Raw genomic sequence first — 24,542 nt, forward strand, 5'->3', positions numbered from 1 at the left:
TCCCGAAAGGAAATTGCTGCTTATCCCTCGTTATCATTAAAAACTATATATAGAATCTCTTAAAAGAGCAGTATCGTTCGTATAGCCCGGAAAGCTGGGAGATTTCATGCGCGCGCATCCCGTTAATTCATTGTTTCTATTAAATTACTTTTAAAGCTGCTCCGTATAAAAGAAGAGCAGGGGCAAGGAACTTTAATCTCTGCTAGGTAAACTTTTTTATCAACTTCTTAGCGAGATAAAACGCGCAGAATCTCAACTTTTAACGATTCACACGGCCGCGTTTTCCCGCTATTCGCGTTCCTTCATTTTAACCGAATTACGCGGGCGCCGTTGTGTATCAGACGCCTTTACGACGTCTGGGCAAAAACTTCATGGGAACTGTTCTTTATCTTTTATCGACAACGTATGTATAGTTTCATATTCCCTGTATACCCACTATACCTGTCATATACCTCAGCCAACACACTAAATTTGAATTTTAACTTTACAGTGTCTACAACATCCCATTTAAGGATAAACTAACCCCTAACTTGAAACACGAAACATTGATGATTTCTATATATAATGTAAAATAAAAACTATAGACAACAATTTTTTTGCATATCAATCACATCTACTCTAACAATCCCTACTATTGTCAGGTCTCAACTAAATTCATGTTTCATAAGGAGAAGTTAACTCTGAACTTTAGGTTAGATCTAGTTCGAATTGAGAACATGAAACACCAACGACGTCTATCATGAGGTATAATAAAAGCTATATGCGACATTTCCTTTCCATATCAATCACTTTTTCCCTGACAGTCTCCGTTTATTTCCAGTTCTCTATTAAACTTATTACAACTATAAGGAAAAGTTCATTTCTAACTTAAAACAAGGAATACTGATGACTTCTACAATAAGATATAACATTGTTTACATACATCAATCACTTCTTTTCCTATTTTTAGTTCTCAATAAAACTCACCGAGTCGACGGGAACGAGAAGTTATAATCTGGAACGTCTGGAACAATATACTTTTACGTGTTGATGTACAACTGATGATGAGCCTGATGCTGACTCTGATGCGGATGCTGCAGCGAGTGTTGATGCTGGTGCTGATGAGGATGCTGATGCTGCAGCGTCGGGTGTCTCGCGTTGAATCTCACGCTTCCGGCCAGCGAACTTCCTCTACCATGGGTGCCAACAACACTCGGTGTATCCGACAGTTCGTCGTCCTCTGCTCCTAGACTACGAAACCTGACGAACCCATCCTCGTCAACGAGCATCGTAGAGCCTGTGGTCGGTGTTTGCTCGTGGATACCGCCACCGCCTCCCTGCTGCACAGGCGTGTGTCTGCCGCGACTTTCGGAGTTCCTTAGAGTTTGTATCCCATTACCATGCCGGTTTAACGAGCCGCGACCTTCGTGCGGGAAATGGCCCATGGTACCTGACTTGCGAATGGAATGCCTCTCAAAAGTACCTGCAACAACGACAATATTATTCAGCATATATAGTCCCATGCTTTCTAGGGAAATTGCTTGTTTATTATTTTTCCAATTTTTTTCGTTTTTCTTTTGCCTCGTTACGGTTCGTGGTGTATCTCGTTTAGGTAAACCAATAATTTGAGTGCTTAAAAACGCGGAAGAGTTATTTGTTATATCTCTAATTTTGTTTTTCTTTAGTATGGGAGCTCTGTTAATGGAGAACGGATGTGACATTTTATGACATGTTAACGCGTCGTTAAGTGTAGGTCCTAGAAAGAGTTTGACAGAAAAGTATGCGCGATGAAAATTATTTTTTTAAATTACTAAGATTATCGAATTTTTTCGAATGGACATGAAGAAAAGGGTACTTGAAATGATACTTGAAATAATTGTTCACTTACGTCGGATTCTAAAACGGACACACGAATAGAAAAAAATCAATGTTCTCGGACAATATGCCATTCCGGTCGTGCCATCTTAGAGGTAATAGCGTGTCGATTAGAAGACAAAGCGTAAAAAGAACTGCTGATTTCGGGGTTTCAATATTGTACTAATACCGCGAGTCAGCATTCTGAACTCCTCTCAGGGCACGAACTGTAACAGCACGTTGCTCCGGATGACCTAATTTATCGTTCTATATCTCGCAAGATTATTAGAAAAAACAACAATTTCATTTCTCATTTCAACAAGTATTTTATAGAAGTATTATGATATATTCTTCTGCGAACATCCTCCTGCACCAGAGAATTATATAACTATGTTTTCGTAAAACTGCTTTAAAAACAAGCAGATCTTTGTTTTTCTCTACAAATTAAAAGAGTGAACTAACTTTTTTTTACTCGTATTCTACAAAAAAAAAAAGAAAAAAAAATGTTGTTTAAGTAAGAATTTACTTTTAAACGAGATACACAAAAATTAACAAACTCTCTTTCAAATCTGTTCGTCACGTTTTAATGCAATTTAAGAGGAAAAAGAAGAAACGTTGGTAGGACCTGTAAGAGGTTAGAAAATTCTCTCACGAACCAGAAAACGAGAAGTAATTCGCCCGTTGATTCAGCTCGTAACGTTGAATCACACGGTAGCGCGCGCGCATCGATACCTGATATGTTCAAATGTTCGGGCAGCGTGTTCAGCGGGAAGCTATCGTCGTAAACCTGTTTCCCGGTTCTCATCGTGTAATTCTGGATCGCCTGGTTGGTGCTACAGATAGCTGGGTAAAGCACGTCGTCCATATTCTCGGTGGAGGTCGAGCTACCGCATGGAAACAGAGCGAAGCCAGAATGGACCGGGTGTTGTTGCAGCTGTTTCTCCCGCAACGGGTACTGGGATAGACTGGCTACCCAGGCGAGTAAACCGCATACTGCTAGTTCGAGTAGCCTAACGGAGAACTGCCAGCCCCACCATAGCCATGGATGCGATTGTGGTCTTTCCTGGACATTTCCAAATATGCCATACAACTGGACGAATCCCATCAGGATGAAGAGTAGGGCGGTAGCGATACTGGTAGTGATGGCAGTGCTCAAGGCCATCGTGGTAGGATCAGCACCGACTATGTGATTCGTCCCTGCCGTTTTGTTATTTGTTAACAGGATCTGCGAGCGTACCACCCGGTAGACGTACATGTAGCCTAGGCCAAGGATCACGCAGACGATGATATAGATGCACTGGCAGATCAACGGCAATATCTTCGCCTCATCCGGATAGCCAAGCACGTGCGTGGACACGTGCAGGGAAACACAGAGAACTATGTGTACCGTAGAGGACAATACCAATGCAGCTGGCGACAGAAACCTGCTGTTTAAAGATGGGGCCTCTGAGCAACGAGCTAAGTATAGCACCAAGGTGGCGAACGCGGTGGATAATAATGGTGCTGGTAGGTACATGAGCACTCGGGACAGAGGCTCGGGCAGTGAATGGCCTAAATTGTAAGCGTCGTAGAACAGGTGAAAGCACCTTAAAGTACAGACGGTCGTGAGAAGCAGATGAACCGTGAGGAAGTACGACTGGGTGAGTAGATTCGTTGCTTCGTTGAAACGAACGATCTTGTAGATCGAGTATAGAGCCATTAGCGTGAACAAGATCGCAGCGACGTACACGTGGAGGAACCAAGCGATCCGCCAGGTGGACTCAAGGGGATGCGTGTCAACTTGAGGTACAATGCGGTCACCAGCCTCGTTGGGCCTCTTAGGGGGTGGAGCAGGAGGTTGTGGTTGGGGATACGGAAGCCTTTCCGTGTCCACTATCTCGATGTTCTCTGTTTTGAAGCCGTTTTCATTCCTGAGCCCGTGATAACTATCATCGTCATGTCTCCTGGTATTAGGCAAATTGAAAATCGTCGGTTGTGTAACAGATTTGGAAGTATCTAACGTGCTAGACGTCCTGGTCGTTGTTGTAGATGATGTCGTCATCTTTTCGGTGGTTGGAATTACCGGCGCATTTTGCGCTGGGCTCTTCGTGGCTAGAGGCTTCAAAAGTATCTCTGGAATATCTTGTTTACGACCGTTGCTGCCAGATAATATTCTCGAGATGCTTGGATAATGCAGAGTAGGCACAAACTCGTTAGTATTGTTCCTTCTGTCCAGCTCGCTGGACTCTACCACGTTCTGCTCCTTACTGGGCGTATTCAACGGTTTGTTTCTAGAATGAGAGTGTCTCTCTGGCACTTGAGAGGGACCCTGAAGATCGGGAGGCCTAATGGGTATCCTCTCATGGGCTGGCGTGCCGCTCGGTGGTGGTACCGGTCTCTTGAGACCCGAATGAACATCCGAGTTGGTTCCTCTCAGCGTTGGCTTATTTGCAAACGGATGAAGGTACTCGGGAGGCAGAGGAGGGGTGAAGAGGGCGCGAGACGGGGGAGCGTAGGAAGGCAGTTCGCGGAAGGCCGGCGACATGGTCGCTCGAGGAACAGGAGGATACCTGACGGATGGTATCGACGAGCTCGTCGTTGTGGTCGTAGTAGTGGTTGTCAAAGGCGACGGTACCGTCGACAACGTTGTACTGGCCGAAACTTGAGCATCATAAGCGGGCACGCTGCGTTTTGTGGTCGCCGAGCTGTGCGCTACCTTGTTAAATATGGCCGCGAGGTTTTTCTCTAACGCGGTGTTGTCCAGGTTAAAAATAGGGCTATTAGGTCCACCATCGCCGCTCGCTGAACAAAGAAGGATCGAGCAGGAGGACAGTACCAGCAGCAATGTCGACAGGAGCAGACGCATCATCGGGGTCATGATGATGCTCGATGATAGTAGTAGAACCTAAAGCACTGACAGTTGGAGAATTCAGCCGGGCATCGGTTCATTCCATAACCATGAGTAGAAAACGAGAGAGCTTGCTGGCACGCACGCACGCGACGACGAGTGCACTCAACGTTCTAAGGACACTTGTGAAGACGTCTATGTATCTTCTTCTAACGAATCCCTATATTTTCTCTGCCCTCTGGCTCAGTGCGTTCTTTAAAAGTCTCCTCCGTCGATATTACAGCTACGCGGCCAATCTCGGAACGAATCTTGCCTGACGAGGTGTGCAACCTGAGTCAAATATTACATTCCTAAATGTACAACGACGGCGGCGGCGATGGCGGGCTAGTAGTCTATGCGTTCTTGGCGGATTCCCCTGTTGCGGCGTTGGTTATCAACGGCATCTGTTGCATTTCCACCCTTCAGATAGTAACTATATCACTGGCCTGATCTTTGGGAGCGGTTTCGTGGTCAATTTACTTCGTCCTCCGAACAGTTGGATCCCTCCTAAAACGCTTCAAATTCTCTCTTGCTCTCTCTCCGTTAGCTATACTTGTATATGTGTGTGTGTATATATATAGATATCTACATTTTAGAAGAGAATTCTGCGAAACCAAGTTTCCACGCGATTCGTCGATAGACGGACCCAGCTGAATGGACGTTAGAAATTAAGACAGGACTACTGCTGACTATATTCCCTGTCCGTTGCTGTTACTGCTGCTGTTGTTGCTGCTTTCTATCAACGGTATAGAACCACACACATATACTAAAGCTGACCTTCTTTACGGATTTTCTCTGTTTCGTTATATGGTAGAAGAGAGGCTCTACACACGACCAACTATTACCGCTTCGGCTCGTGTACTTCCATTATATCATCGGGATTCAATAAGCCTCGGATTATTTCGCCGTGGTAACGGCGTTACAACGTTGCCTTGTTCCCGGAGCAAGACTCGATTTAAAACCTATCTACTTTTACGGACGATAGAACGTCGGCGAACTTGTTAGCCGGGCTTAATCCGATATCATCATTGCTCGAAGCCATCCCAGATTCGCGAGAGCCTCGGGCGAAACCTGAATTCCTGAGGGTACATTTAATGTCTAGAATCAGTCGGAGTTCCTTCTGGATGGGATGGTCTCGTAGTTACCGCGTCCATTCATTTCCTCGAAATGCGTGTGCCACCGTTTCCGCCTGTTCCTCTTTGTCGCTCTAACTGTTTTTGTGCACTTGCTGCTGGCCACTTTTCGCCTCTCTCAATTGGTATCCCTGCGCGGTTACGACCTGTGAAAAATATTTTTCCGTTACTTTTCTTTCTGTTATTTCAGTCGAATATCGATTACGCTGGTAGAATATGAATTAAAAATGTCCGATGAAATTATATGGGATGAAAAAAGATAGTTATTGGAAAGTGTAATAGGGTAGAAGAAGGGATCGAACCAATTATTCGCGCGACAAGACGCATGTTATATCAACCGAGCTAATTTTTGACCCGATGAACTTCTTCTAATTTTAATATTGTCTAATGGCCATGGAAAGATTTTATGCTGAGAGAATCCATCTAATTTTGAACTATGATTTTTAAATGACCTTATTATATCTCTCCTGATCCGTGAATGGCATTTAGCGTTTCTTACTTTGTGCTTATTATAAAAAGGAGACTGAATTTCAATAGAATTATGTTTGTTCAAAGTAGATCAAAGAAAAGGCGATAATGTTCAAAACAACTCATCGATTGGAAAGGTAACTGTTTAAATATACGGGCAGGAAATATGTATATTTCAATGTCTATCACGTGATTATTTTATATGATGCTAAAACTAAGCGCTGCATAAATTTACTGGGAACTGATCAAGCTAAAATAATTTCGATATAATTCAATTATATACGACTAGATTTTATTTATAATTTATTTTTCGGTATTTGCAGATTTCACGTAACATATTCCGCTGTAATAAAATCCATCAGATGAAGATATGTAATATAGGTTATGCTAACAAATTATTTTAGTAACCGTCAGAGACACGTAGTTTGCGATACATATTATGATTAACTACAACGCTTGTTTTTAACCCCGGAGGGTTAATGTAGAAAGCAATCTGTTTCTTGAAGTTTCGCTTATAGTAATCTCTATTTAAACTCTAATAATATTGTATTACGTTCTATTAACTTTATAACTAATAAGATTAGTGAATTAACAAATTACAAATTAAGATCATTTGCAATTTCGTAAGTTATTTAAGAAATCTATTAAGAAAGAAGAAATCTATTCATACAATTTTTACAATTTGGGAGAATTAAGATGTTTACTTTAATTATAATTAGTTATTTTATTATTTGCTTATATCGTTACTAAACTTGTTATGTAAGAAAACTTATTAATTCTGATGAACTTATATCTTATAACTTGTAAAATTTCATTAATATTATTTCATTAAAATCATTAAAATTAATTTCATTAAAATTATTTAATATTATTAGTTATGTAAGAGGACCTTAGTGTAACATTTTCTGGCATATATTCGCCCGTACTTCTGTTCTTCGTGTCATTAACCGGCAGAATAAAGAATCTGCCGCGACAAAGAGGAGACATCGTAAGAATAAACGAATAAACGGGTCATAGAGCACAGAAATTAAAGATTGGAAGCGAGTTTTCAATAGGACGTCGGTAAATGTAGGTCCCAGTGAAATAGCACTTTCATAGAATATAAGGAACACAGATAAGGCACGTAAGCCAATACGAAGTAAGAAGGAAAAGACGGTGAAGTTCCACTTAGAGCCTCGTCAATGGCACAATAGCGAGACCTGATTTAAAAAACTTAATTTTACGTTAACAATCGATCATCAACTGAGCCGTATGAGCCGGGTCGGCCGGTATTAAATTTCGGATATATCAGCTAGACGGAAGCCGTTCGAACGTAGACGACTCAGGCTACACAGGGGATGCATGTTACAGGAAATTGGTCGACCGGTTAAAAGAGCATACGCGAGTGACTCAATTTTCTAGCACGATCATTTACCAACTGAAAAGTTTGCAACAACAAAGGGGTAACCTTTACGATACTTAAATTTTATTCGTTAGAAGAGCAAGAAATATATACAGTGGTTCAGAAATATATCCGAATACTTGAAAAAATTTTTGTTGTAAGTATATGTAATATGTGTGTTACACACAACATTTTCATGATTATATTGGTACAGTCTAAAAGAAATTTAAAAATGTACGTATTTAGCGCAATGTTGATTTACTGAAATTACTAAAAATTGGAGCTGCTTCCTTATTGTGATAGCCCCTTCAATTACAGCGGGTCACCAACCATGCGGCGCATACATACAATTTTCATTTCCCCAAATGTTTCCATTTGTAATACAGGAGAATATAACCCGAACGAGGAAAATTCCAGGGATGTACAAAACAGTGCATAATGCAGGATTTAAGCTGGTAATCGATGATTAACGTGTTGCATGGATTACACTCGCTCACATGTAAGCATATAAAATCATTATCGTATTAAACAATGGAGCTCAAAGATCTCTGTCGATAAAGTAAATCTCGATGAAATTTCATTCCATCAAATATGTACTAATTTACGTCCAACAAATATGACGTTGTTTAGCGAACTTTGTCAACCACATCAACTCTAGCTATAAAATATAACTGGAAAATATATATATGTATTATAATACTATGTGAAATTAATTTCGTTTGAACGTCAACAATTTCAAAATTGCGTTATACTAATTCGAGCAGAAATTTCGCAATCGTACAAGAACTATTCATACAATTAATTGTATATATTGAATTCGACGATAAATTATCTCCCTTATTTTAAGAAAAATTCTTATCGATTAAATTTTTATAACACGAATATACGATTATAAGTTCTTCAAATTTTCGCGCTAAAACGCTTCCAAATGAAACTGCTCTCACAATTGTTCGTATTATTTACGAGGAACTTTTGTTTGCCCCCAATTGAAAGATTCGGCAAAAATACGTGAAATCACCGAACATTCTCGATTCATACGAAGCACAATTACTTCCGGAAATCTGCCCCTATCTATTCTGGTATTTATGTCTTTGTTCCATACAAACGTATACGTGCGATTCTACTCGAGCACACATGATAAATATTTGTAGAAATAACAAAATATATATCTCAACGCATATGTCCCAATGGACCGGAGGGCTTCGTGTTGCGTCCCAACTTTTTCATATAATGGCACACGATGATCCGATTTTGCGATTGGATCATACAGGATTTGTCTTTTCAGCTATTTACGAAGAGCTTTCAACACAAAACTTTTAGAGTTCACACACAGGTTTAAACAATGTGTATTCTGTTTCGACTCATGCAACAGATACATGAAGATTACATATTTCACGAGAGATTGCACATGCGGCTGATCAGAAATGATATATCTATCAATGATGCTGTAGTTACAAATACGATTTGTATAAATATTTCAGAAGAAAAAGTTTAATTCGATGCTAATACTCAGTAAAAAATATATTGATTAATTATTAAATGTGATTACACTATTTAGTTACTTTTCTTGGTTTTGACTATTTGACTCGAACCTTTTCTTTTGAAGCTTTATTTTATCATTATTGAGATATGTATAATTTTGTGTGCTAGACTAGATTAGCCGCGTAGTAGTGACACACATATGTGAATATGAGTGTATGGAAGTATGTGTGTGCATAGCGTCTCGAAAAACAGGTGAATGCAACTGTTCCGTTAGCGGTGTGGTGATAGATGGCGAGACAAAGAGAATGCTGAGATGCGTGCAAATGTATATCGACGAAGATCCTGCAAATCATTTATTAAAGAAACCTAAAACTATTTTAATATAAATTCTAAGTGTTATCTTAGTGTTCCTTTACTTTTATTTCGGCGATTAAAATCCACAATTCTCAACAATCATTAAAAGAAATTGGGGGAGCCGAAAAATTTATCAAAAAGGTTAGGTTAGATTCTGTTACATTTGAATCAAATTCGAGTTAGCTTTCATTAAATTTATTTAAATATGTTTGAATAAACGAAAATATCATTCCACCAAAAAGACATCAAATTTGTAATCTTTTTTATTTTGTAAAAAAAGGACTAGAGTCGAATAGTTAAAATCGGGAACAGTTACATTATTAATCAATATAATCATTAAGCGTAATGTTGCATTATTGTATTATTAATAAGATTAAGATAATTTAATTCTGGCATAGTATTATAGGTGAGTTACGACTGGAAGTTATATTTCGCAAGATATGTATTCTGAAATCTCGAGGTCTCGATTTGAAACATGGTTCGGGAGTAGTCGGATATCGGAATTCGATGGAATTTTGTTTCGCGAAACAGTCTTACAATTAGCGTAAAGCAGCGATATACCAAATGGCGCTCCGCGCTACATTCTTGATCACGTGACTCATACAGAACCGATGCCATTACTTACTACGGGAAAGAATTGCTTGACGTCAGTTTCGGTATAGTATGCGATTTGTTCAACTTTTACAATTACTCTCCATGATTGTTCGCGACTTAAACCAAAATAAAACGAAAACCTCGAAATTCGTCCGCATAGACTGGGAATTCGTCGAGGCGTGAAAAACTTAATTAAAATTTATTACGGTCAAAAGTAGAATTAAATGAATTAATCGAACCTCCGGATTTCCTCTTTCCTTTATTTGGAAATGAAAACCTAGGGGAAAACCAGTAAAACTTTTCCGTAGAAACTAAAATCTACATTTATCCGTCTCTCTTGTTTATGCGTCATTGTTACGTTAATTCATTTCGTCTTTTACAAATTTCATTCGTAAATTAAAGTCAAAAGATTCATGTACATGTAAAATAGCTTCAAAAATATATATATACACGATTTAATGCTTTTTGACTACAAAAAATCGTCTGAGAACGGTCGTTCATATTGAAATGTCGATTTATTTTTTTGAAATATGAAAAAAAAAAAAATACACGTCGCCCTTTGAAAATCGGCGTTTTGCTTGGAACGGTAACACGACTTACCGGCTGTGATTTAGCGGCTAGTTGGTTTCGTTTGGCAAGTACACGCGGCGTTCGTTAGTTTGCGCATCTACGTTTCTCTCACTCCCTATCGGTCTGTGTTTCTCATTGTGCTGAACCTGTGTTGATCAGTTCACATAGCATAACTGAGGCTTGTCGATGCTAACATAGAATTTCATAGAACGAACGCTTTCGAGAGATCGGGTCTTATCCTCGATCAATAAAAAGTCGATATATGTATGTGATAATAACGTACAGTTAATAATTGGATCTATGGTTGAACCATAAAGAAGATGGTGTAATCACGTTTCCTGTTTGGAGAAATATGATATGATTAACGTCTCGAAATAATTTCATGATTAAATATCCAAGGATTAACATTGTTTGAATCGAACATTTCTTTTTTGGTCAATTTATATTATTGAATTTTTTCTTTTTTTAGGTTATGTATGCCGCTGAAATGTATTCTTCACTGTAAGGATCAACGATTATATATACATATTTTATTATATTAATAACAGGAAAAATGGAAAAGAGTAACATTTTTTAAAAATTAATTAATAGTAGAGATTAAGTCTGTTCGAATTTTATATACTGAATTGAATACACTGAATTTAGTTTGTTGTGGAATAGATATTCGTTCGAACAAAGAAAAACCACCCGGAGATGTAACAAACCGTCTAATTCGTGTAGCCATATATGACAGCTTTTGCACCGTGCAAACCGGCTGTTTAGTGTGCCGCGCATGTTTCTCGGATAAAAACGGCGATGAAAACCGCATCCTGGAAGAACGTCCTTTGGAATTGCTGTGGAACAAAAGCACGCTTTATACATCCTCATAAAAACGCAGACACGTAGACCGTTTAAACCGTACGAACGCACAATTGCTTATCCACGGAGGTTCACAAGATACTCTTGGGTCGATCGTCGATAAAACCTCAATTTCTCATAGGAAGACTAATTTCAGTTCGCATGAAAAACTACCCCGACAGTCCGGTCCCACGAAAATACATGAGAAGTTCAAATAAAAAAGAGAGCGAGCGAGTGAGAGGGAGAGGGAGAGAGAGAGAGAGAGAGAGAGAGAGGTAGAGAGAGAGAGAAAAACGACCACACGCGAACCGGTGGTGGTAGCAGATGCCCGAGAAGACGGATTCCCGTTAAAAACGGCCGATATCGTCAAAAATAATGGCGTGGAAGGAACGCATTTTGGCACGACGGACACACCAGATACTATGGAATGGATTCGAGCCAGAGAGAATGATAACACTTAAACAAATTTTGCCTGCCTTATCTCGTCGTATATTATTCGAGGTCCAAAACATGGGGGTTATACTGGACCCTTTTTGTCTTAAGTATGGTAGCACCATATTAACTGGTTTATGACTATTACACTCTTAGTAATTAATTATTGTAGCCAAATGTATCAAGTAATTGTACGTCCAACCACCCAATGAAGAAGAAAGAAACTATGAATTTCCTAAAAATATACTTCTCTTAATAACTGACCACACAAAAGGTGGTCCCATGACCAGTTAGGAAATCAGTGTTGTATGTTCTTTGTGACACCTAAGCAGGAACGACCATAGACAGCAACTAGCCGGTAATGTCGTTACTCGCAATTATCGTGATAACTGTGCTCTCTTCCAATAGCCGGCGCTTTTTGCACAGTGATTGCGAGTCGTGCCAGACCCAAACGCACACGATGACGCTCGCCTTCTATATATATAATGCACGTGCTACACGCTGCCACCGACCAGCTGGTCAGAATCGGGACGAGCAGGCCAAGTAGTCGAGTCACGCGAGGAATTCAGCTTTGCAACGCAACGAGCGCGCGCGGGGCGCACACATACATATACACACTCAATGCACCGCGGGGATTAGCAGCGTTCACTTTCACGTGCAATTATCTGCCTTTACGAGCTTGTCTCCCGGGAAGCATTATCGCACGAGGGAGCGAGAGTCCTCTTGTTCCTCGTCCGTAGGGCGGACAAAGACGAGCAGGCAGACGGTTCTCAGTCGAGATCCGGCTGGTGGGCGAGAAATTTTCCAATTCTACTTTGTTAGTCGTAACAGGTTGTTCTCTCGTGAGATCGAAGCGTTTACACGCGATCGCTGCTTTATACCCGTGCAACACGAGCGCCTTGGGAATTTTTGTTTGAAAGAATGCAAGCGCGAGATATATGCCGATATATACATATATACATACATAAAGTAAGTGCTTTTCGAGAATGCGCCATTAATGATAAACCGAGTGTTTGTAAAGAAATTCTTCAGGATTGTTCTTTCTATACATTTGTTCTCACTATACATTATTTCGTCTTTATTTGTCCTCTTCTTTTATCTCCCCTTTTCAACTATAAAGTTATGCTAGAGGTTGTTAGTTATAAAATCTTGGTGGCGCTCATGGTTGATAAAAAAGAGCTTACCATTAAAAGTTGTGTATATAGATTTCTATTGTGGTAGAAATTTCTTTCTGCTCTACGATAACGCAGAACAACTTAGTAATACAGTCTCCTAAAAACTTCCAATTGGGCTACGAACTTCTTCCTTATCCCTGTTCACTTCTCGACTTCCTCGCACAGATTACCATCTATTTAGAAGTCCCGACCGGTTAAAAAAAAAAGAAGAAAAAAAGAATGAAAATAAAGAAGAGGAAAAAAGAACGTGAAGCCGGACTGATTAACTAAAGAACTATACTCTTTGAATCCAAGATTAAAAAACTTCCTCCCTCGCTTACGGAAATGTACAGAAGTGTCCTTTGGCAAATAAAACCGTGCAGATGGAAAATATTATATTCCCGAAATTATTACGAAAAAACAAACAGGGAGGAGAAAGAAACGTACGCATATCAACGATAGGACAAGAGTTGTTGAAACTCGAGTGGTAAACAGCTTACGAACTCCCCGCCTCTACCGTAATACCATAGTGTCGTGTTTCAGATTGAAATTCCCTAGAAACGACAGATTGCCATTTCGCGAAACAAACACGAATCCTGCTAATTGGCAATTTCGCTTTCTCTAACATAAACTTCCGCAACTACGGATATTCATGAAGACGTAACCGTTTTCATTTTCGTTATCATTTCATCTCGACTTATTTCCATCTTCGTCGTTGCTGGCCTCATCTCTCTCTTATTTTATCTACAGTTAACGTTCTTCTCTCTCTCTCTCTCTCTCTCTCTCTCTCTCTCTACCTGCACGGTTAACGTCCGTTTTTTAACTATGCCATCTCCTTCGTTCTCCGTTGTATTTGCAATGCATACCGGGACTCGTGCTACCCATGGAAGATTATCCCTGGGGCATAATAAAAATTTTTCCTTCCAGATGCTACCAGACAAAATTTCCTTCGTAATGGAAGTCACTCTATTATCTTACCTCGGATAATTAGGTCGAACCGCTCTAGGTATTTTTTCCCCCAGCGTTTTCTCCCCCACTCTTGGCCGCTTAACGCGGACACGGCGTTGCAGCGGGGATAAATTCAGATGTGAATTAATGTGGGAAGAAAACTTAATGGAGGTAGCTCAGGTGGATCGAACGGCGGATTACTTTCGCGGGGAAATATAAAATTACGTGGAAATTCGTTTGACGTCTTGTTTTATCAGACGTTGATCTCTAATTTTTCACCGGCCAGCGACGTTACAACTCGGAAAGTAAAATTATTCTCCGACTTTCTGCTGCTTACTTTTGCCAGTATTTTTTTAAATTATTATGTAAATTTCTTTCATCTTATTTCAAGACGACCGAGAGAACGAAGAAAATTTCCAAGAAAACATGGCGAAAAATGTAACTACGTTCGATGAATTTCATCAGTTTGTTATCATTGCTTGTATGAAAATAAATCCGAAATACTAGCTTGCTTCGTGTTTTCGCGGTCCACGAACTTGTTTGCAGTTCGCGCAGTTGTTTGTACAGTGAGTCTGCAAACGATCACCTGGCATTCGAAATACGTACTTTTTATTCCATGAATATTGCGTACATCCCAGAAATTGCAAGCCACGCATTTCAAATCTCCTCTATTATTTTCATCCAAGTGTAACATACGTCAAAATAAAAATGTTTTATCATTTCATCTTTACTTTAATTTTGCTGCGATCTCTTTGCGAATTTTCAATCTCGCTTCCGTTTTAGTGAACAAAAAGCGTTTATGATATTTTAAAACATTTAAAATGATATATAACAAAACAATAGCTAGAAATCATTCATAGCAATAACAATTGTCGATGTTCTGCACAAATTTGACATATTTTTAATATTATAAAAATATAATTGAGTTAAAAGTATCTGGATGAACGCAGCAAAGTTAATAGCAGCAATGGGGTTCGATTTAAATGTCAAATTTAATTGGAATTTTTTAGGGGTTATTTAACCATCGTGACGTAAGTTGCATCTAGTACACAAATCATCTCTACAAACCTGCAAATTGAAAATATCACTAGCCTGCGAGTGCCACTCGTAAATTAACGCGGATGAAAACGCCGCATTTATTACTTTGATTTACCCGGCGAACTGTCATGAGATAATACTTGAGCGCTAACGCTCCAATTATCTCAGACACGGGTACAAACAAATTGTCCGAAACGTTTGTCGTAGTAATTACGTGATACAATTTCACAGTAGACGAAACGTGTTCCGCGCTGCTACCGATCTAAAACGGTTAACTAGGAAAGAACAGAAAGATAACGTCGGCGTGGTCCGCGCACGAACCTTTGTAGAACTTTATGCTATCTGGTGCCACGCCCAGTTTTGCGTGTGGATAGCGTTGGAAAAAAGCACACCGACAGGAAAAACTAGAGAAATCGAGAGAGACGCTGGGCGAAAAAAGTGTGACACCTTAACGGCCCTCTATGTCCGTGACATTAGACGAATTAGGTTAGGAATAGCGCTTAGCGCTTCGACCGCGATCGATAGGGTTATATCGAACGAGATTTGACGAAGCCTAGAGCCATCTACTATGTTCTCTATTAATTAAACAAGGCGGGGGTGGAGTGCAGCGTCTATCTATCGAAGTGTGAAAACTGTATTCTAAAAAAATTTCGTGCGGTTGACCGACACAAATCTACCCGTCAACGATCGATACAATATTAAAAAGAAAAGGAGAAAAAAGCCGAAGAGAAGAAAATACCGGACGCAGTTTTAATTAGAAAATGAGTTAAAATAATTAATTGCAGTTTACTGAATTTTCCCAATTTTGGTTGTTTGATTCTAGTTTCTACCATTCTAAAGTTTTTACAATTTCTCCTTATTTCGTAAAAAAAGGACGGGAGTTAAATACATATTCAAAATTGGGAAGAATCGTTAGATTGCACAATTACTATGAACGAAAATCTTCTTTTATTGACAAAATTCCCTATATATGGAAATATGAAATCAATTTATAAATTACACATGATATATCGAAATAACGACACTTATTATCGTACGAATTATTGTTAAACAATATATCGGAAGTTATAACGAGAATCCTTTATTCATTTGTTACAGTTGTAAAAAATGTTCTCGTTAATAACTTTCTCGTTCATAATATAAAATATTTTGCAATATAGAAGATAATATACGAACTAACCTAAAGTTCGCAATGCTTTCTTGTGTCACTTGCACTTCACATAACCTATCGCTTATGCTGTTTAAATCAGGAACGTATGCATTCTTTCAGCCAATTAAAAGATAGTTAAGTAGCGGTAGTTATGTCAGGCCAGAACGAATGACAATATCAGAAATACGTTGATAATTTCGTTTTTCCGTCGAGTGATACACCAGGTGGAGATAATTAATTACACCTGGAAATAATTAACTGCGCCATTGCAACTGCGCTCTAATGAATTCACGGTACATTTACTTTCGCAACGAATTATTTCCCTTTAGCAAAGGAAGAGGAAGGGAACTGAGGCGGGAGGAGATGAAGGAGGAGGTGGGGGATACTATGGCAAAAGGCGTCGCTTCTTTTGAAAAACAAAGGCGCCGCAACGGACGCGCGATACACAATGGCACGAAGCTCGTCCGAGTAATAAAATTAAACTCACTTCAATTTAAACTCTCCTTTGTAAACTTTCGCGAAATGATTTTAAAGCACCGCGCCGCAAGAATCATCGTAATCGCGCCGCGGAAAACAAAGCATCCTTTCTCTCTTTTCGTCTGGCTCACTCGCTTCTTCTATCACTCGTTCTTCCCTATCAACACTCGTTGTTCTTTTACCTTCGTTTCTGTAAATCGGTCCAGATGTTACAGACGTTTCTTTTTTCGTCGCTAAACCATTGTGATGAGAGTTAATTGAGAAGCGAACGTTCAAAGGAAAATTGTTACTTTTCTCTTACGTGATTGTTACGTTTGTCGTTCACGATTTCAATTTGTCTGAAAGTATTAGGAATTTAAAAACCGTGAAAAGAAAAGATGGGAGAAGAGGGAGCAAATGAAGCTGAGGCACAGGTAGTATTTTAATCTGTGTAATGATCTCACGGAATACTCAGGGAACAGGAAGTCTGTCGTCATTGATTCTACGTGACAAGTAGAATTTTATTATCCTATCTTTATTTCATGAGACGTATCATTACGCAAACCTCATCAATCGGCACCACTACTTGGTTCTTTAATTTGAAGATTTCACTATATCTTGAAATCTATTACAGACTGGCGGTTGTGTATAATTTATGTACATCTTATTACATTTTGTCATTGGTAACTTTATACTTTAATACTAAAGTTTCTTCAAATCTCAAGATATTTTGGAGATTTAAGTATTTTTGTTTGAGGACAGATTAACATTACTTTTACTGTCACACTTTGTTTACTTATTGCTGCAATTGTTGCTTCCCACTCACTGCATCTTTTTAAGTATTATAGTTTCCCTTTTGGTCTTTTCCCTTACTGTCGGTATCTCATATTTGATCGCAGTGTGCTACTTTTGTTACCATTGTAATCCTTCCTTGATATCTTTGTGTCTTTTTATTGCAGAATTGCACAAGCAATTTCACTTATGTGAGATTTCTCTCACAGTAGGATTGTTTCCCCGAATGTAGAAATTTTTCTAAGTTCCAATTTCATCACGATAGAGTGTACCCCAGGAAGTTATTGCCGAAGGGAAGTCCGTTGGATGATAGGTTATTTTCCACCGCTGATTCGAGATGGACATTGTCACAGAAATAGCTGGAACTGAAAGAGAAGTTCCCCCTTTCCTCAAATATGTTCATGGTAGTTAAGGTCGTTGACAGGGACAATTTTGAAGACGGTGATCGATAATGACCGTTATTTAACCACTGCATAGTTGCTTATGGCAGCTTATTGATCAAAGGGATAGTTTTGATAATATAGGCTAGTTTAGGGCACCTCGCCACTAATCGACACTTATTTGATCACATAAGATCCGAATATGAAATTGATGACATAGAAATCGGATCTTTCGTTAAAAGTATCTGTATGTTCACTCATATTTGGAAGAATCTTAACAATTTACCATAACGAAACATACAATCGAATATTCTTTAAGAAGATACATAAATATGTATTTTAATGTCTTCTTAATTGGCAACAAGATGCGAGCAACTCTGAGAAATATACGCTTATTTAAATTTAAAGGAATGCTAACAATTTATTGCACTAATACACACAGTCGAATATTTCCTAATAAGATATAAGTACTTCAGTGCCTTCCTAATTGGCAGCAAGATTCAACCAAGCCTGGCTATTAATAAGAGAGTCTATATGAAGAATTTTATTCTATCTTGGTGTGAAATGGATAGAAATGGATAGAGGGGAGTGAAACAATGATACCCGACACCCAACCCGAGATATACTCGGCGTTCTGAAATCGATACTCTATATAAAAACAATTGAATGTGGAGAGACAGACTGTGGGCAACTGAAATGAAAGAAATACATACATATGTATCATTGTATCATGTATAAGTTCCTCTCCATTGAAGATATTTCCAGGAGATAAAAATAGATAGGAATATTCATTAACAGTAAGGTGAGCAGTCACTGTATGTATAATAGTAAGTATTATATCTACTGATTTCACATTCTAATTCTAACCTATCATTTCATACACTATATCATCTGAGTTCATATACTTCTATGGTCTACTGAACAAATTGACCACATCCAAATCTTTAATTGGATCTGCGAATTCAAAATTGCAGTTGAATTTGAAGAACATATATGTATGTATCTTAACCTCTTTCCAGCGAATGAAAAAGGTACAATACTATGTACAGTCAGGGACGTTATTGCATCAACCTGTATCGGTATAAATGCTTTAATTTAGAACCATGTTATATCTGCTACAAAGGTTTATCCGGCCGTATATGTTACCATACGTGTCCAAGAAGGCATAGGATCACTATGTCGTAATCCTCTTCCCATTGACACGAAAATGCGACACTGATTGGAGAAGTTGACGTAAAAGCGCCTCGTTACGCACAAGGAGCCTTTTAACAGGGTCACGCCAGATTACCTCGTTTATTTATAGGCCGACGAAAAAATTGATCGCGACACCGATCGAACGACCCAGCTTTGAACTTTCGAACCGAACAGTATCTTTATAGTTTGGCTTACAGTTGACCAGTCTTCCCTCGACTAATGAGGTCTTAACCTAACTTTCATAAGCATATCTTAAATTTTTCTGAAAGGGCACCAGTTTCGATACAAAGTATATTAAATGCGATATATATTTATTTTAAGTAAATAAGATTATCTTTTCTTATATTATTACTTAGAACTAGGAGCAGTAAGTGTCATAGTAGGAAATGTCATTTCCGTCAGCCATATTAGATATATTTCACTAAATTATTATTTAATAAAATTCAATCTTATTTTCTACGATCGTGTATACATGGTAGCGTATTTGAACTTTCGAACCGAACAGTATCTTTATAGTTTGGCTTACAGTTGACCAGTCTTCCCTCGACTAATGAGGTCTTAACCTAACTTTCGTAAGCATATCTTAAATTTTTCTGAAAGGGCACCAGTTTCGATACAAAGTATATTAAATGCGATATATATTTATTTTAAGTAAACAAGATTATCTTTTCTTATATTATTACTTAGAACTAGGAGCGGTAAGTGTCATAGTAGGAAATGTCATTTCCGTCAGCCATATTAGATATATTTCACTAAATTATTATTTAATAAAATTCAATCTTATTTTCTACGATCGTGTATATATGGTAGCGTATTTTACGATTGGAATCTTAATTGATGGGAAACATAATTTCCATCCTCTGTGAAAAGGTTAACGCGTCGAATGAATTTCCGGCCTTTACGAGAAATTTAGGAATCCAGAAATTTTTTCGTAGTTTACTCGGAGAAGTTGATACGACCGGTTCCTACGTTTCCGGTACACGTAGTGAGAGAGGAAACGATAAAAGGGTATGGCGGTACAGTTGCGCGCTACGTGAGTTTAGTTCGGAAAGTTTTATCGGTCAAAGTTGCTGGATACTGAGGATTTCGAAATTCGATTCTCTCAACTCGGGAGAGAACCCGCTATCCGTAAAACGAATGATTGTTTGACATGGATTATTAACGATCTGCCTGACGATAGAGCGATAGAAATTCAAGAAGAAAATTTCCATTTCCTTCGTATGTAAACGAACCATATTCTCATTTTGCTTATATCGGAGAAAAACAAAAGAACCATTATTCGTGTAATGACCCACATTTAGCTAGGAGGTTGGTATATTTCATTGATGGCCGGAAAGCTGATACGGTTTAACCGGTTTCAGCGCGTAGCACGCGCCAATAAAGTATGCACACTCGCTGTGCGTAACAGTACCTTTTAATAATTACACCAACAAGACAAATTTAATTTTAACCGTGAAACAGGTTCTTGTGTACCTGTGAATGCTGTTTACATACGCTTTTCTTGTATCAAATGGATCTTTTAATTATTCGAAGGATAAAATCTGACATTCCGAAGAAATATAATCTAATGGCATTTCTCTTTGCACGAGCATTCCTGCAAATGATTATCGACCGAGTCATAAATCTTTGTAAAAATGGGCGGGGACCATTTCATTTGTGGCACATTTTACGAGAGACCTCTACAATCCCTACGGAGGGAACGGCAAACCATTTGCGGATCGTTTCATTCGATTCGTCGCCGACGGTGCCTCTCTATTGGATAAGCAATTGCAAGCGCAAACATTTGCTCGCAATCATTTATGCTCGCTGGTGTGGGCATCATGAGTGAATGTCTCACCAGCGTTGGCTTTCGCTGAATCTTGACTGTAAATTGCGTTTGAACTGAGAATATTTACCGATGTTACATTCATTGTTCACAGAACCATTATCGAAAGGTGATTGTGTAACCAAAGTATGCTCTCGTTGTAAACCTCTCGATGCATCATGAACATAATAATACTGATTAATAATTCGATCGATAAAACAGTCCCTACACGAACATTATCTAATGATTTATAATTTCAGGTAGAATAATCTCCATAGGATATCTGCATAACCAAGATACAGGAAGATGTACAATTGAAGTAGGTTAGGAATATGCTTCCACTAACCTATATTCTCTCATGGTCTCGCTCGTCCAGTGCAAATGCATCATTACGTTCCGAAGCGTTCGTCGTACAATGTCACCAACGCTGTCACGATTCTCATGCACACATGCGTAATTACTCCGGTGACTGAAACACGTCAATTCGGGCTGCACTACACGTAGCATTAAAACTCTCATGGCGCGGTGTAGGTTTGGTAGTTTGTAAAACCGCGAAGCGTGGTGTGAGCAACATACGAGTCGATACATGCAAACTTTACTAGGTATAAAAAAAAATCCATTGCATTTTACTTAACTTTTCAGTGGCCACCGACAAGTTTTATTAAACCGTCGTTCGCATTTTTACGGAGGGGAGGGATATATACGTAGACCGACGAACGAATAGCCCTTTTCGCGAGGCATTATATGCGCTCCCGCCTCGATTTACCAGTTGCTCAGGGAGTTAGACGAAAGTTGAACGAGAATCAGGCCTATACATAATACGAGGGCCGTTGCATAACGCGTTGGCGTTGCCATCGCGTCTAAAGCTCAAAAACGCGTTACTTCAGAATCCATCTCCTTACAGCTTTATGCAGCATTTACAAGACAAGTAGCGCACTCGCGCGATTTACCCAGACGAAAATCACTTAAGCTTCTTTTGTCCGCGCTGTTTCAGCGATTCAAACGTATACTTGAAAATATATATTTTCAACGGATCTGACGCGTATGTGAATGTACCATTCGGTCGATATAAAAATGCGTTTCGATTAAAAGCAAACAGACAGATTTGGCTAGAACTATTTACCATTCGCGCTAATATTAAGGAATAAATAATTGTGGAAACATTTACCTTTGGCAACGTTGTTTCCCATAAATGATTCACTGCGTGAGCGCTACAAATATTTGCTATTCGTCCACATTTTCAATTAACACTGTTTTATGTTGCACGCGCATTTTAAAAGTAACAATCCAAATAGGGTTTCCAGGAAAATAAAAAACTATTTAGAAGCTTACAAAAATGATTTGCAATAAATACACGATGTTGACAAAAAAAGAAAAATATGGATTCTACGAAACAATGATCAGATATTATTTTTGTAATTCTCCATTACTCTAACACAAAATTGAAGTATTTTGAGTCGTGACACTTTTCAGACACATATGAAGATGTATTTCTTGACGAACTCAGAATTTCAAAATTGGTGAAACAATAACCTAGCACTGGCAACGTATACGATAGTAATCCGATCACGGATCACTTCGGATAAAAGGGATATTATTTTCAAGGAATATTTCGTTACGGTGGGTACCGGATAATTGAGTTAACTGACCGAGAAGACGTGTACGGCAAAAGGTAAGTTGAGGCTTGTTGGATGCGAACTTGGGTTAAGGATAGAGACTAGCCAAGTTCGGGCCAACTTCGGATCAGGTTCGGGTCAGAAACCTGTCGGAGACAAGGCACAGACGAGCTAGAAACGGGATTCTCTCTTCGCTGTTTCTCCCCTCAGCTATTATAAAATTACGCTGCGAGACATTCTCAAGAACGCAACGTCGAGCAGCACGAAATTTTCACCACGTGCTTCCCCTTCTGCCCTCTCCCCTCTTCCCCTTTTCCTCGTTTCGCCATAATTTAGCATAAAGTTTTCGATACGTATACCTTATATACAGGGTGGGCCATGCGAACTGTTCTCTCAGAAACCAAGGCAAATATTAATCTAACATTTTTTTCAATTTAATAAAATGAGAAAATTAATTATGGGGTGTACGAATATTCTTTTGGTATTACTACTAAAAGTTTTTGTTATTTTTCTAAATGAAGCGCTGTATTCAGTTCGCTTTACTTAGATAGATGTTGCCAAATTTAATAATATCTACTTGAAACATTTTCCGTTATTCCACATAACTGACGCTACGAATTATATCTTTCTTAAGAAAAGCTTTATAGGACACCCTATACATACAAGCGTGTTGAAGGCAAATAATAGAGGTTTTAAGTTACCTTTAATCACGAGAATTTAAATTAAGCTAAGTTTAATTTATGGTTGCCATTAAATCAAAGATATCCCTCATAGTACGCATCACTGTAAATCGGATTTAACTTCCAACCTTCCAATTTTCCAGCGATTCGCGTTTATACGATCGCGAGTATCGAAATCATATTTGTCGTCGTGGCAGGTTCCGTCGGCAATGTTAACTTACAACAGTTCGATCATATGGTAATAAAATAAAACCGCGTTTAGAGAACAATAGTTTTCGAAATATCGACATTATCGATGCACAGGTGGCGCCCTCATCCCGAATCAACATATTCCATTAACGAAATGGACAATCTGTGTCTATGCGTTTCGTAAATCGGTTTTGACCGATATTTCGATACACAGTGTGTATCAGCCGCAACATGATTTAATATTGGAAGATGTTAATTAAAATCTCAACGCTATAGGGCTAGCGATTTTCTTTCTTGATAAATTATAGGGCTTCGAGATACCCCTATGATCCGTGAGAAATTATTAATTATATCGATCAGGGCCAACCTATATTATCCATCCACCTGTAATCGATGATGATAAGTCGTAGCTGACTGATCGGGAGTAATTTATGGCTGTTTAATGTAACTTGATATTTTTCTTATCGAGAGCGCGCGACCGCCTAAGTACAAGCCTTCGACGATTCAACGCAGGAAGTTCCGACCTCGATCTCTTCTTTATTGGCTTCAATATTCTAACATGAAAACTGATCCTACGAGCAAGCTGAAGGCAAATAGAATTATCGACTCAGAATATGAGAAAAAAGAAGGAATCAAACAAAAGAACGGAATAACCCTTTGGACTTTAGACTATTAGATCATCATTGATATGATGAAAACACTTTTCTTCAACCTCTTCTTTTGAGAAGTTATTTTACGTATTACTCGTTGAAGACTAAAACAGTGCAGACTGAATTTTAAATAAGTGTAAAAAGCTTTTTTGTGTCTAACTTATGAAGTATCAAAACCAAAAGAGATGAAATCAGGATTCATAGGTCAAGAATATATTAAAAATTATAAGAAAAGAATAAATTATAAATCATATTAGAAAAGCAATCTAACCTATAAAATATCTAAGCCAGAATAAACTTAGAGTTGGCCAAGAAAATAATGGAACCAACTATGTGCAAAAGGTTAAAAAATGAAATTTATATTTTATCTTAATCAAAAAAAAAAAACTGAAGTTTATGAATCAAGGATTGAAGGAGACAAAATGACCTGCCCGACTGAAGGTAAGTAAACGAAGTTGAAAAAAAACAGGATATAGACGAAAAGAAAGAAAGAGAGAGAGAGAGAGAGAGAGAGAGGAAGAAACAGAGAGAGTACACAGGG

The 24,542-nt window shown here is 38.6% G+C and overlaps 1 protein-coding gene and 2 long non-coding RNA genes across 3 annotated transcripts in view; 2 read left to right on the plus strand and 1 right to left on the minus strand.

The window, feature by feature from the left end:
- The window catches only part of LOC100642402, a 121,257-nt gene that overhangs the window by 2,864 nt on the left and 93,851 nt on the right, over positions 1-24,542 (minus strand). The window contains exons 3-4 of the mRNA XM_003396342.4: positions 2,566-5,978; positions 967-1,462 (exon numbers count right to left, since the gene is read on the minus strand). Of these exons, the coding sequence (XP_003396390.1) occupies positions 1,020-1,462; positions 2,566-4,690 (2,568 nt within the window). The 5' untranslated portion in view covers positions 4,691-5,978 and the 3' untranslated portion in view covers positions 967-1,019. The remainder of the gene's footprint in view (positions 1-966; positions 1,463-2,565; positions 5,979-24,542) is intronic.
- On the plus strand, positions 314-1,119 carry LOC125385451. The gene is made up of 2 exons (XR_007224748.1): positions 314-403; positions 950-1,119. It is a non-coding gene; the product is annotated as an uncharacterized LOC125385451 (long non-coding RNA).
- On the plus strand, positions 10,663-13,015 carry LOC125385447. Its single transcript, XR_007224744.1, has 2 exons — positions 10,663-10,945; positions 11,151-13,015. It is a non-coding gene; the product is annotated as an uncharacterized LOC125385447 (long non-coding RNA).

Source organism: Bombus terrestris, chromosome 7 (genome assembly GCF_910591885.1).
Source record: "Bombus terrestris chromosome 7, iyBomTerr1.2, whole genome shotgun sequence".
Taxonomy (NCBI): Eukaryota; Metazoa; Arthropoda; class Insecta; order Hymenoptera; family Apidae; genus Bombus; species Bombus terrestris.